At 36.9% G+C, this 13,752-nt stretch overlaps 1 protein-coding gene across 2 annotated transcripts in view; it reads right to left on the reverse strand.

The window, feature by feature from the left end:
- The window catches only part of celsr3 (cadherin, EGF LAG seven-pass G-type receptor 3), a 95,548-nt gene that overhangs the window by 23,340 nt on the left and 58,456 nt on the right, over positions 1–13,752 (reverse strand). For both annotated transcript variants that reach the window (XM_067525842.1, XM_067525841.1), the window contains 6 exons: positions 10,896–11,037; positions 9,053–9,173; positions 7,936–8,119; positions 6,250–6,351; positions 6,037–6,131; positions 5,528–5,737 (listed from right to left, as the gene is read on the reverse strand). In XM_067525842.1, the coding sequence (XP_067381943.1) occupies positions 5,528–5,737; positions 6,037–6,131; positions 6,250–6,351; positions 7,936–8,119; positions 9,053–9,173; positions 10,896–11,037 (854 nt within the window). The remainder of the gene's footprint in view (positions 1–5,527; positions 5,738–6,036; positions 6,132–6,249; positions 6,352–7,935; positions 8,120–9,052; positions 9,174–10,895; positions 11,038–13,752) is intronic.

The following is a 13,752-nucleotide window of genomic DNA, read 5'->3' on the forward strand; positions in this document are numbered from 1 at the left end:
GAGTAACAATATGTTCATCCAAACTAACAATTATTTACTTCTCTGGAGGTGGACATCAGGGTTCCTCTATTATTGCATCTATGTTGCCTGTACACTGTAGGTGTGAATGTTAGCGTGAAGCGTGAATGTCTCTCCCTATAGGTTTGTATAAGTGCGTTTACTGTACATGGACCTCTGTAACCAGGTTACCGGCAGCTTTCTGTCACATAAACGGGAAAGCTGGTTTCTGAAATTGGGGTAGAGAATTTCTCCAAGTAATTTTCTGTTAGAGAACACTGATTTGTTGAGCTTTCTCTACCTGTACATGTGTATGACAAAAGGGTGCAGACAGGGACACACAGCTGAGTGAAAGGCTGAATTAAAAAAAATGATCATTTCAGGCGCAATGCTGGCCAACTTCCTATATGTCTGCACTGTCTAATTATTGAGGATATTTAGGATAAACTGATCAATATTTTTGCACTAAAAGCTAATTTGCTAGTTTTCCTAATTTCTTTCCTGTTTCATCTGAAAACCCATATAGCTTTATGCTGCTGTACAAAAGGATGTAGATCTCAATTTTAAGGAGAGAATCCCTATTTACTTTGCATTACTGACATTCGGCTGATGTTTTCAATACTTGGAGATAACACTAACTGTGAGACTAATTGAACAGTTTAAAGAGGATAAAGGAGATAAGGGAGAGACTCAGAGGTGTAAGAGGACCAGTTGTTGTGAATGCTCCTTGGGGCACACCAAAGGGCCGATTCTACTTTTCCAGATTTAATAAGGCGTCATAGCCATACACAAAGTGAACAAAAGCAATGAATGCTTCAGTAGTGGGATACAATGAAGCGGGAAGAAAAGGCAAGAGCAAACTCGATGTAGAGGCTGGCTACAGACTCACTGTAGAGCAAATGCAGCCTTGTGAAATATTGAGTGTAGCCATATTGAGTGTAGCCATGTAGCCAGGATTAAAAGAAGGAATAGCAAAGTTTCTGCCTGTAAAGAAATCTGAAGTAAGCATAATGGTAAAAACTGCAAACACATTTTACAATTTACAGTTAAACAAGTTTTTGCCCCAATTATAGCATCTTTTAACCTTGATCCTCGATAGTTTCTCTATGTCCATGCCTTTCAAGGAGTGTTGAGATTCAGGATGGAAGCCTTTTATAGTTAGTCTATATTTCACAGCTTTGCAAAATGTTCTGAACAAACAAGGGGCAATATCAACAATCAGGAAAGAGACAAAGAAAGAGAAAGAAATAAGGAGAGAAAAAAATGCTCAATCTGATTTCTTGCAGTCATACTGCACCAGACCTAATAAAGTGCAGCACTCTCACATAATGCTCTGGGGAGAAAAAATACACAAGAAAACCTTCAGACAAACAAGGATAAGAACAGTGCAGTACGGAAAAAAAGCAGTGAGCTGTGGAGGAAGAGAGCATCAGGAACAGGGATTATTGTCATATAGAAAATAACAACTTTTTATTCTGTAAAATTCTGCCTCTCATTTTGATGTAGAAAACAAATGTTTCCCATGGGTTTTACCTCTTTATTATTCATTAGAATGCACTGTGGTGGATGATGTTATACAGTATACACCATTAGCCATAACATTAATACCACCTGGTGGTTTTGTTTTAAAATATTATGTTTTTATAAATTGTTTTATGAACTAATAAATGCTGATGTATGGGTTAACCACCTGTCAGTATATACAGGGGTTAAAATCTGCTCCACCTTTACCAACAGGGATCTTTGACACTTATTTTTTATTAATACATTTATTAATACATTTATGGCATAATTACCATAATCAGTATTGTTTAAAATACACTGTTTTCGTACTTACTTTTAGTTAAAAAATACGGTTTAATCGAGAAACTTCAGGCCAAAATTTGCACTGTCACTTGTACTGTTGAGTTTGTGTGCTTCTACACCTCTGCACAAAGTGGATTACATTTTGCTGTATATGGGGCTGTGTAGCTGCAGACTGCTCAGTGTGGCCACGCTGACCCTCGTCCCCCATGACATTATCAAGACCACCAGCTTTCGTGTCGTGGCTGATCAGTATGTACAGACCAAAACAATGCTTTGAATTAGTATTTCCCAGAACAAGCTTGTTGTGTTCTTAAAGTAGCTTTCAACAAAAATAGGCCAAGATCTTATGATTTAAACCCAAAGAGGTTGTTCACCACAAGAGCTTCTATGACTTGGCATGGAAAAAATGGATGAAAAACAACAGAGACTAACAAAAGGAGAAAGACATAAAGAGTTTTAAAGAGGAAGCAGATGATGGGATTAAAGAAAGAGAGGGAGGCACAGGGCACACAAAGGCCGAGAGAGTGGCAGCATGGATGACAGGTGGGAACATGATTATTTCAAAGAAACTGAGAATGTATTCCAATCAAATATCAACATGCTGTCATATCCACACTTTTTGGAACCAGTTATTTTCTATTTGAAGAAATTCTGTTGGTTAATTGATTGGAACTTTTATCACATATGCACGTAACCTTTGCACAGTTGCATGCCAGATGTTCACTTCACAGTATACATTGTATACAGTATACAGTGTGTCAGTATTTTGGCACTTTTCCACTTCGTTTAACTGCAGGTACTGTACATTAGTATCCAGATGGATTTGATCTCAGCCAGAACCTTACGTTTTCCATTTATCATTCCTGATGCGACAACTTTATGTTCCTTCTTGTTTTCTTTTGTTTCCTCTGAAGCCACCCTTACCATTGCTGGGTTACTATAGTAACTGTGTTCTACATTACCTGTTCATCTGCCCGAAGAGCTGCTGTTTAAAGTGAGGTGTCAAGTATTATCAGATGTATTATATATTTTTTATTGTCGAGAAAAAAAATGGGCTGTGTGGTCCTCCACTTCAGTGCTCCCACTGTAAAACCAGAGCCGCCTCATTAACTCGAGATGATGACTTGTAGGCAGCACTACTGTTTTCGAGCCAGGGGTTGAGGTTATAAGTCAGGACAGCTGAGGTTTCTGGTCCTGAAACTACTAGATTACAATATAAACCATTATTGTCCCACTGTGGGGACATATAACTACTTTATGCTGCTGTAAACTAGCTAACGAAATGTCACAGCCTAATGGTCATGTTTCTGATTTACTGTTAGGCGAAGGAGTTGAGTGAAATGTCAGGTAGGAAAAGGTTTTCATTTCTCTCAGCATAGGATACTAATAATGCTACCAGTATGTTGCCATAGCAACTGTCCTTGTTAGCCAAAGATTGTGTATTGATCACATGAAGAGATACACTGTATTTGACATGTCGCTTCATCTGTGATGCTTTTCAGTGCTACAACTAAATGTTCATATCAATTTGCAATTGGTTATGAATTGTCTTTTTTAAAACAAAATAATAATTTAAACATTGGTTATGAATGAGATTTTGTTGACTGAGTCAGACATTTCTTGCAGTAATTTGTTAATTCAGTTAAACAAACACACAGGTATGACATACGGGAACAATACACCAGAGTGTTGCTATGATTTTTCTTTTGCTCTGAGTTTCATGGTGGGTGCAGATGTGCATATAAAAATCATATAATTGTGAGTGATTTTTATTTTATTGTTCACTTTAGAGGGAAAGGTGCATTATTACCCATTTTACTCGCCGAATTTACAGCACAGAATATGTCATGCTGTAAACCAGGCAGAGATCTCACTCTTTATGCAGAGCCAATAAAGAAACAGAATAAAGATCCCTAGAACTATCAACAAAATGTCTTTAAATTTAAAGTACAGGAATAAAATGTTTGCAGGCATTGTTGACACTGTAAAACGAACTCTTTATAAACATATATTTTATCTTAAAATGTTTTACATATGTATTTACAGGTTGACACACAAAAATCTTTTGCTTAAATTATCACATTTTACTACTTCAACAGCTCAGTTACTATAGCAACTTGGTCTTGGCTGTACAACAATGACATTATAAATGAATGAGTGTGTTTGAGCATTGCAGGGTGTGACTACTACATCATCAGGTGGCTAAAATTCTCCCTGTAGATTACATTATTTAATGTAATGTCAATAATTCATATTAGAGAAAATAACTAAAATCTGCTTTTTAACTGCTACTATGGACCACATTAATTGTCACTAAAGCAACTCCCAGTGGCATAAAAGAGCTGGAACTACAATATCTTATGAGCTGAAGATTAGTTGTCAAGTAGGGAGAGATTACCATTCACAGCCATGAACATCTCATAATGTCTGACAGAAATACCACTTTTCTGTCTATTTCTAATACCAATGCCATTGGTATTAATACTGCTAGTGTAATAGCAGTAGCACAAACAATAGAAGGAACATTTAACAATGAGTGTTTGCATGACAACCAAGAAGCTTGCTAATTGGATTTCACCAAGATTTTAAATTAAATGTCTCTTAGGGAATAAAAATATGCACAGAATGGTCAACATGATGTCAAGTCAAATCACTGTTATTTTAGCGACATGCAATTTGCCATCACGAGTTAGTAAATTGAAACAATAGCTTAAAAAGGTTAGAGAGGTTTTCACATTATGCTCATCCTCTTAGTATTGATGTATGACAACTCATTTCCTGTCAGCCAAATTGTGATGCATAAGCTAAATATTTATAGAAAAATTACATGGAGATGTCTGTTAGCGCATTTCTGTCAAACTGCCAATGCCCTAAAATGATCCCATATCAGCTCCTGCATCCTCAGCTGGAGGTGCAGCATCAGATAAAATGAGAATCTGACAGTTCATACGTGGAGATGACATGCTGCAATATTTCATGGGCTAATGTCACTGCATCGCCATAGCAACATTACCTCCCAGAAAAGAAAAGACATCTAGTTCTATCTAGTACTATCTGGTTACAGTATATCAATCATTTCTCCAGTTTTAAATAGCAGCAACTATCCTGTGCCCTCTGGCAGATTCTGTGAAGATTTGTAGCTGCTAGTAATACAGAATGGTATTCTATGGTTCAGTCCTTAAAATACAGTAGCTTTAGATTAATCATTAATCTATAATCGTTTGTCGTGATAGCGTATATCAGTTCGTTTTTACAATGCTTAATCCTTTTCAAAACAGGTTAAGACTGTGGGAGTAAGTGGAAGTGATTATTTTATCTAGAATCAATATGAGCTTTAAAAGTGCAGTATACAGAAGACTGATCATTTTTTAAATCCCTAAAAAATCAATATAACAACAAATTATTCTTATTAACCGGGCAAAATAATCACAAACCACTGAGAATTGGAGATGGCGGTGTTTGCTCTGGTAAGAACAATCCAAAATTTAAATAATCTTCTCTGATAGTGCTGCTGCTCACTGTTTTGCCAAATGTGTCCCTTGGATTTGACTTCCCAGCAAATATATCTCTGTTTGTTTTCACACATACTACTGCAAGAAAAGTGTAGCCGTACACCTGCACACGGTCTTCACTGCTCTCACGTGAAAATAAATATCAGAGGCTGAAAGGTATATGAAACAGTTCGAACTATATCAAATGCAGTGTTTGTGTTTTTTTTTTTTACCTCATTAAAGTGTGCATCCTGAGTAGCTGTAAGACCAAAGCCGCTCTGCTGGGTCTCAAAGGTCAGGAGCCGTGACAGCAGTCTTTCAGCGATCTGCAAGTCATTGCCGTAGAGTCGGGCGGTTGCCTCAGTAACATCGCGGAGTTGGTGAGCAAGCTTCTTCTCCATTATGGTGTTCAGCTCTGTCTCGTTACGCTCCAGGGAATCAAGCTAAATATATAAACATGAAACACCTAATCAGTGCTTTTTTTTTTGTTTGTTTTTTTACAAATATTTTAGGATTAGTGAGATTGAATACATTCTTGTGACTATACAACACAAAGATGCTTACATATATATTCACATAAAACAATCTTCCACTTTTCTTAGTTAAACTGAAATCATCTAATACCACTTAAACTGGAGGCACATAGATTTGTCCAGGATTCAACTTTTGATGTCAAGAAAAAGTTGTGGGAACCATAAAAATGTGTTTAATTCTATTATTGGTATATTATTATTCTACACACAGCAGCATTGAGTTCAACAAATGGAGGTGAGGTGCAGTTGTAAAGGTCTGGCTCCAGCCATCCTCTCTCTATGTCACAGTGTCTGATGGCTGCGCCTGCAAGAAGGAGAAAGACGTTTTACAAGACTTTTTACAAGGAAATGTTTAATATATCTTTATATATAGCATATGTTTGTATGCACTCGTATTTGCACGTGTGTCAGTCTGTACGCACCAACAGAGCCTTTGGGACAGGGCACTGCAGCAGGCAGATTGAACTTAGTCCGAGGCCACCAGATTCCCTGAGTGATGGTCTTCGGACAACCGTCATAAATTACTGCAGAGAAACAGAAGTTTATTTTAATTAATTATTTTCAATTCAATAAAGGTTTTGATTAAAAACGCAATAAAAAGTTACCAATGCTAAGGAATGTTTTGATATCTTGAAGGAATAAAAAATGAAAATGGAAGTCATTTCAAGCAGGGAAACTGGAAAGTTGCACCGAAGAGAAAAACAGAGAGCTGAGATTAACTCAGAGATGGTAAAAAGAACGTGCTTATTTGGTTTTTTAGTCTTCATTGCAAATTTGATAAACATGACAACTTTGAGAGACCGAACACAAGTAGACGCTTAAATCCTATTTTCATTCACGTCACTTTGTCTCGATGGATATTTTACTCTGTTTGAATACTAGTTTTAAATTCCTCTTGAAAATGATAGAGCCTTCTTGAAATATGGCATGGGCTTCTGAGGTTTAACACGTGTCTAGGAACAATTGTAATTACAAAAACAAACATAACAAATAACTTTGGTTATGTGGAAAACTAACATGTCAAGTCTTAGATATCTGGCATAAATGTGTAATTCTTATGTTGAATATGTGAAAACATAGATTGATGAATTATTTATTAGAGTGTGAATGTGTACCTTGTAGCAGGTCAAATTAGTTTCTTTTAAGATGAGTAGCACATAATTGTTTTTTTAGGTTGGTATTTAAAAGTGATGCACCTGAGGCAACAAATATGGAAAAGTATAAAAAGCAGGAGCAATTAACACCTTACTGTATGTACAGTATTCTATTCTGTTAATTAAGTTAGCAGACAATGTCTCTCTTTGTCTGGCCTAGTATAAGGACAGGGAGTCTGACAATCCATAGCCTTATCAACTTTGCTGTTTTTCTTTTCATACTGTTGTCAACTAGAACACAGATACATCACACTAATTGTTTTTAATTTTCCAGAAAATTAGCAACCCTATAACATACAATAGGAATTTCCTAGTCACAGTTTTCTGCAGCTTACCAGTTGCCCAGGGCCAATTCTATCAAAGAAATAAAGAATGTAATAAATAATTGTGGTAACTGTTAGAAAACAACAAACAAACCAATTAAAAAAACTATTTTTTTTGGAAACTATTGTTCAAAAGCAGACCATTTTTGTCAATCCTTTGTTTTTTTTTTCACCAAAAAGTTGCAAGATGGTGAAACATTTTTATCCGTTAAAATAAAGAAATGGTTTAGTTCCCTAAATAATTTCTGGAACAACATTCAGTTACCTTGGGGACTGAATGTTGCTTTAACTTTTAATCATAGCACTAGTTGTTCCTGAAGGAATACAGTGCAGATTCTTCTCCATTTATTTCTTAAATATACTCAGTCGAATTTGAGATGTAATGCCTACAGCAAGGATGAATTTAAGAATGAATAATGTAGCCCCCTCTTAGGTAAACTACAGTAATTTTAAAAAGCAAAAGTAAAATTCAACATTTCAAGTCTGATCATGTCTAAAACAAATGAAATAAGCAGGAACAAGGTTCCTAGTCCTCCCGTGATAAAGTGATGTTGAAATAGCAATCCTAAGAGGAAACAAAAAGGTTAAAAGAACAAAGAGCAAATATCAAACGTCAGTGTGTTGCTCTAACCTTCACAGCCTGAATTTGTGACCTCAGCAAAGGGGTTATCACACGTGTTGCACTGGCGACCAATCACACCAGGCCTGCACTGACACTGGCCAGTTTCTGGGTCACACGACCGTGAAAAGGAGCCTACTGGGTAGCAGTCACATGGCAGGCAGGTGTCAGAACCATGCGGACGGTAGTGAAACTCCTAAAAGTCCACACACACACACACACACACACACACACACACACACACACACACCAAGTAGATTATGCACAAGTGGGCACACAGTTTGAATTCAGCCAGACTAATGAAAACTTTATAACATTACCACATGCATTAGGGAGAGATCCGTACAGTGATGGAAAAGGGGACACAGAGCAATGAATACAAAAGTAGCAACCCATAAACAATGTGTAAGAGAGACATTTACTTTAGGAGAGAAATTTAGAATTGGGTTTGCTAAACCTGCATGAGAATACAGTTGGTTTTATATTTATTATATGTTTATGTTTTTAAATCAACAAGCTATAAGAAAGAAAGAATTGTAAGTAGTACTTGTACGTGCAATTTAGTATTGTCTTTCTTAGTCAGGTAAATGAGTATGAAGTTTGTGCACCTCCAATAAAATGTCTGTGTGTGCTTTGTACTGTATACTGTATGCTGATGCAGATCTAAGGTCAGCATAGTATCAGAGAATAAAGATGGTATCAACACATCTGTTAAGGTTGGAATTAAACAGGGTCAAAAATGTCGACAACATGTACGCACTTAAGGAAAAATGTCAATAAGAAGGGAGTATCATCATTTGATGATGGATGTTTGTATGACAGCATTAGCCTATTAGACCATCACACTGCGAAATGATTACTGTGCTGTAGTATGGGCTGTAAAAAACTCCACATCATACCACCAGCTTAAACCCTTCAAACCTCTGCTTACTAATATGACAAATGACTCATCTATCATACGTCATATTAATAATCCAAGGCTGCATCAGCATTTATTACATGTTCTCAATTTTAATACAAGTTTTGCAGTTCTACTAAAGCCAAAATATTTTTATCCACAGAAATTAAAACATTTTAACCAGAAATGCTGCAGACTTGCGTTCTGTGTATTTGTATGCGTCCTCTTTACCTTGCATTGGCACTGTCCGCTTGTCTTGTTACAGTCAGGATCAAAGCCTTTATTGGTGTCACAGTGGCATGGTCCACAGGTTGGAGACCCCCACCAGCCCCTAGGACACTGGTGATCAATTCTTCACATTCCCAGACAAACAGGTAGAATCAGTGTTAGGAAAGAATGCAACAGAGCAACAGCGTATTTGTTCTTCATAAAACGTTTCTTTGTCTGAGTATTGGAGCATATTTGAATTAAAATAATATGTGAATAATGTTACACACTGTAACTTTAAGACATTTTTTGACTTTCTTATATCACTAAATATCTGCCCCTGAGAAATACACCTCGAATAGTATTTCATATTTTATCAGATTTATTGTACATCACTTAGCTCCTTCATTTTTTTTTTTCACATCTCACTTAATGTTCTCTTCATCTGTTCTCAGTGACTAATGGCTCACAGAGGAGATGAGTGCTTCTCGCAGTTAATGCAGATTCTTTATTGCTCCTAATGGGGAGTTTAGGAAAGAGAAGAATTTAGATATCAGTGAACCTAATAGAATATTACCATTAACTCAGTTTCTCCAGAGATTTTTATTTCATATCCCGACAGAGCCTCTTTTTCAAATGAAGCATACAATGTGTGCCTGCTGTGTAATATTTTGGCATCTTAAAGATCCAGTATGGCCCCTTTGACTAGTGTTTATACTGAATGTATTTTAAACATATCTGTGACATATTTTTCTTTAAATACATCTTAACAAACAGCCCAAATACCCCACTGTCCGCCAGCAGGGTATTTCAGCCCTTATTAACGTAAACATAAAATAAGCATTCGTCATGAGCCCTTACTCTGATTGGTTGGAGTTACTTGAGATGTAAATAGAAAAAGACAGCAGTTATTTGACTATCTATAAACCGATAGCACAAATGAGATTTCAAACATATGTTTGAGTATAGTAGAATCATATCTATGTTTCTAACAAAGTAAGACATTTTTCAAATGTCTGTCACCTGAACATTACAGGATCAGTCACAGTAACAATGACTTTTTATTGTTGCATACAATGTAGATATTGTTAATTGGGTGTTGAAAAATGTTAAGAAAATGGTCAAAAGTGACTCTTTTAAGTGTCTTATCTGTTTGACCATGAATAAAAAAACAAATTTCCTTCATAAATCCACACATTTAAAAAGCCACAAGTCATAGATGTTGATCAGTTATAAATATTATTATCGTCCCTTTGATCCACTAAAAGATTAATATGTTTACTAATTTAACAAGCAACTATTTAGCTCAACATAGGAGTTTGTTGATTTAGAATTAGTGGTTTCCTACAACCTATCACAGAAGAGGATTAACTATCTAAGCATTTAAATTCAATGTTTTTATTTTAGTAGAATGGGATGATTTTGCAAATCATGAGGGATACTAGAAAGGCCACATCTGGGGAAAATAACAGAGAGAGAGAGAGAGAGAGAGAGAGAGAGAGAGAGAGAGAGAGAGAGAGACTTCTAGATGCATCAATTTATCAGCAGCTGATAATTTGCGTCTTTTTCAAACCCACACACTAACTAGATCAAAGACATAAAAAAACCCTGAAACACACTCACGTACACAAAGAGCAGCATGTGAAAAAATACCCGTCTGTGTCTGTGTGTGTTAACATTAAATCTATTGCCCCACAGTGGATTACATGTGCACAACACAGCTGAGCTAAAGGCAGTAAGATACAGACTCACCTGAACAGAGCTCAGCTGGACCACAGGCAGCATCAAACATTTTTTTCACTCATAGGTAAACTCTAGCTCAAATGTTAAGTCTTTTGTGTGTGTGTGTGTGTGTGTGTGTGTTTACCTGTGTTGGCAGTACTGCCCGTAGTGGTTGTCTCCACAGTCACAGATGTATCCATGGGAAGAGCTGGGCTTCCTGTGGCACTGAGCCTCATTTTCACAGGGGTTCAGATGGCAAGCGTCGGTGCAGCCTTTCCCGTAGTAACCTGGATGAGAGAGAGAGAGAGAGAGAGAGAGAGAGAGGGAGAGAGAGAAAAGAGTAAAGAGTATAGAATGAATGTGTTAGGGTTCAGGTTCATTTTGACAATCAAAAAAATCGGAAAGAAAATTTAAGGACAAAGACAGTCAAAAGTACAATCACATTGAGGGCAATGTGACGGAAAATCAAGTATTAATAATTTTAAATCTTCTTTATTGATTACACTCGAGGTGTGTTTGATTGTCGAATTTTGCCACGAGAAGCACAACAAATTAAATGTGATTATGCGGCATATGCTACTAGTTCCGAACCATGTGCCAGACATAATAAGCTGTCAGTTTGCAAGTCCATACAGCATCTCAAACATTAAACAGCGATTATAACCAACACCATCGTCCTGACTCACTCTGGCTGGGCAAACCAATGGAAAACAAGCTGTGCACCACAATGCATCCACTGAAACAAAAAGTCATGCTTCCTTTGAAAGAAAATTACCATGACTCTCAACAGCTATAGCTGTTGTGCTCAAACTACAGGGTTCCATGCTCAACTGCACAAGACGCCTCTATAAAGGCCCTTCTCCTGACTATTATTAGGGCAATTATAATTTATTTACTGTAATAAAGGAACCTGGTATTACTCATGGAAAAACAGATTTCTGAAATGTTAAGAACAAAGTTTACAGACACCATACTGAAAAGTACATTTCTGTCTAAGCAAGACACTGTGTGGATGTTATCTCAAAAGGTTTTTCAACATTGTTACATGGAAATTTTACATTTCGAACAGTTGGTTGAAACAAAAAAACAGCAATTTACCAATAATTTTGTAATAAGTATGTCAACCACAGCTAAGATTAGGTTATGGATATTATTCCCCTTTTTTTTTTATGTTTTATAAATACAGTAACAAATAACAATTGACACATCAACTGATGACTATTGACTAATAATTACTTTGCAATTTTAGCACATCTCTCCACAAATTGTTGCACTGTAAACCAGCATGCTGCTGGTTGCGTGATTTTTGAACATAAATAGGTGAAGCCTAGAAAAACACATCTGAAAAATGTGAAGTCATTGCAGAGAAAGTTTTAATACCTCATCACCACGACAGCACGGAACGTTGTCTCGAAAAAAGCAAAGACAACATATTTCAACACTGCTAAATGAGCCACTTCAACACAACAACGTAGAACACACACATTCCCAATGCACACCACACGGCACAGGTGCAGCTTGGTGAACTAAGCCATCATACACTTCAGTGCAATCCCCAGACACTCCACACAAACACACAAGCCTCTTATATGGTAATACAGGCCAGCACATAAAACCCCTCTTTAGCCTAATAACTAAAGGAGAGGGCTTCACACACACTTTGCGGTTTATTTAACACAACTAAATGTTTCTCAGACCAACCTTTCCTTTAAAAAGGGCCAATTAATGTTTTCTGCATCTGCATGTCCACATGAAACAACATACTTTTGTTGATATTCATACCGATACTAACCATCAATTTTAGCAACAAGACATTTCATTTTCTGAGTCTCTCTCCAACAGAAACTTCTGCTTCACTTATCAGCCTCCCCCTTTAGTGAACGACTTCTGCTTTCATGTTGAATTTTTAATTTAACAGCACTGAATAGAATGACATCTCTATAGATTGACTTTAGTGTGTGTTCATGTCTTGCTGATGTCGGTGTTCCTCCCTCTGACACACATTCATCTATAGAAAACATAGAATCCACTCAGCTTTCAAGTCTGTGGCCTTGGATACAACTTAAAACACACACACACACACACACACACACACACACACACACACAAGTAATGCCTATTGTTTAGATATCCCTCTCTCTAGCTTTTACATTCTTTATGAAATGACAAACCCCACAGAAACTGTAATTTGCAATAAATAAAAACACACTCTGGCATTGCTTTGTCCCTTGCACCTCTGCAAATCTTTATATTCATTTTGTTTTTATCTGCCTCGCTTCCTATTCATCGTGCTTGAAAATATCTAAGGAATTATACAAATACAAGTAATGAATTTCTCCTTAACACAGAAACATATGCACACTCAATTATCCTCAATCTGTACAATCCATCTTTACACTTTTACCATGGCAACTGACAAAGAGTGGGGACAATGGCCTTGACTGTTTTCAGATGCTTATAATGACACTGGCCTTGTCACAGTATGGAGGAGTGAGAGCAAGAGAGAAGCTTGAGTCTGTAAGAACAAAGAGTTGAGTGTGTGTGTGTGTGTGTGTTTTCTCTTTCATAGTGAGGGTTTAGGAGCGTGTTTGAAAACCTATGGCTCTCGAGTTGTAAATACATCCTGTGTGACTCACGCTTCCTATCTGGCTTTAGACACTTCACTGTAACACAACATCAGTTTGACTTCTTCACCACCTGATTACAATGAGGAAACAGCCAGATGAGTCACCTCTTTACTGAAGCATCCAAATACCTGCTGGGAATCCAACAATCCTCTTTCTGGGAGCAGAAAAACAGTGGATGTCAAAAACTTAGATGGGAACAAATGATACCATTGAACTCTGAATCAAATTATGTGAAACTGGCAGCTTGCAGTAACAAAGAATTATCACCTAACTATCTTTACATAGCTCTTTCTGTTTTGTGGATTGTGCACCATTGTTTTGGTTGAACAACACATTTACTGTGTTGTTCAGTCTCAGCACTTTCATCAACCTCAT

Source organism: Channa argus, chromosome 13, assembly GCF_033026475.1.
Source record: "Channa argus isolate prfri chromosome 13, Channa argus male v1.0, whole genome shotgun sequence".
NCBI classification, from domain to species: Eukaryota; Metazoa; Chordata; class Actinopteri; order Anabantiformes; family Channidae; genus Channa; species Channa argus.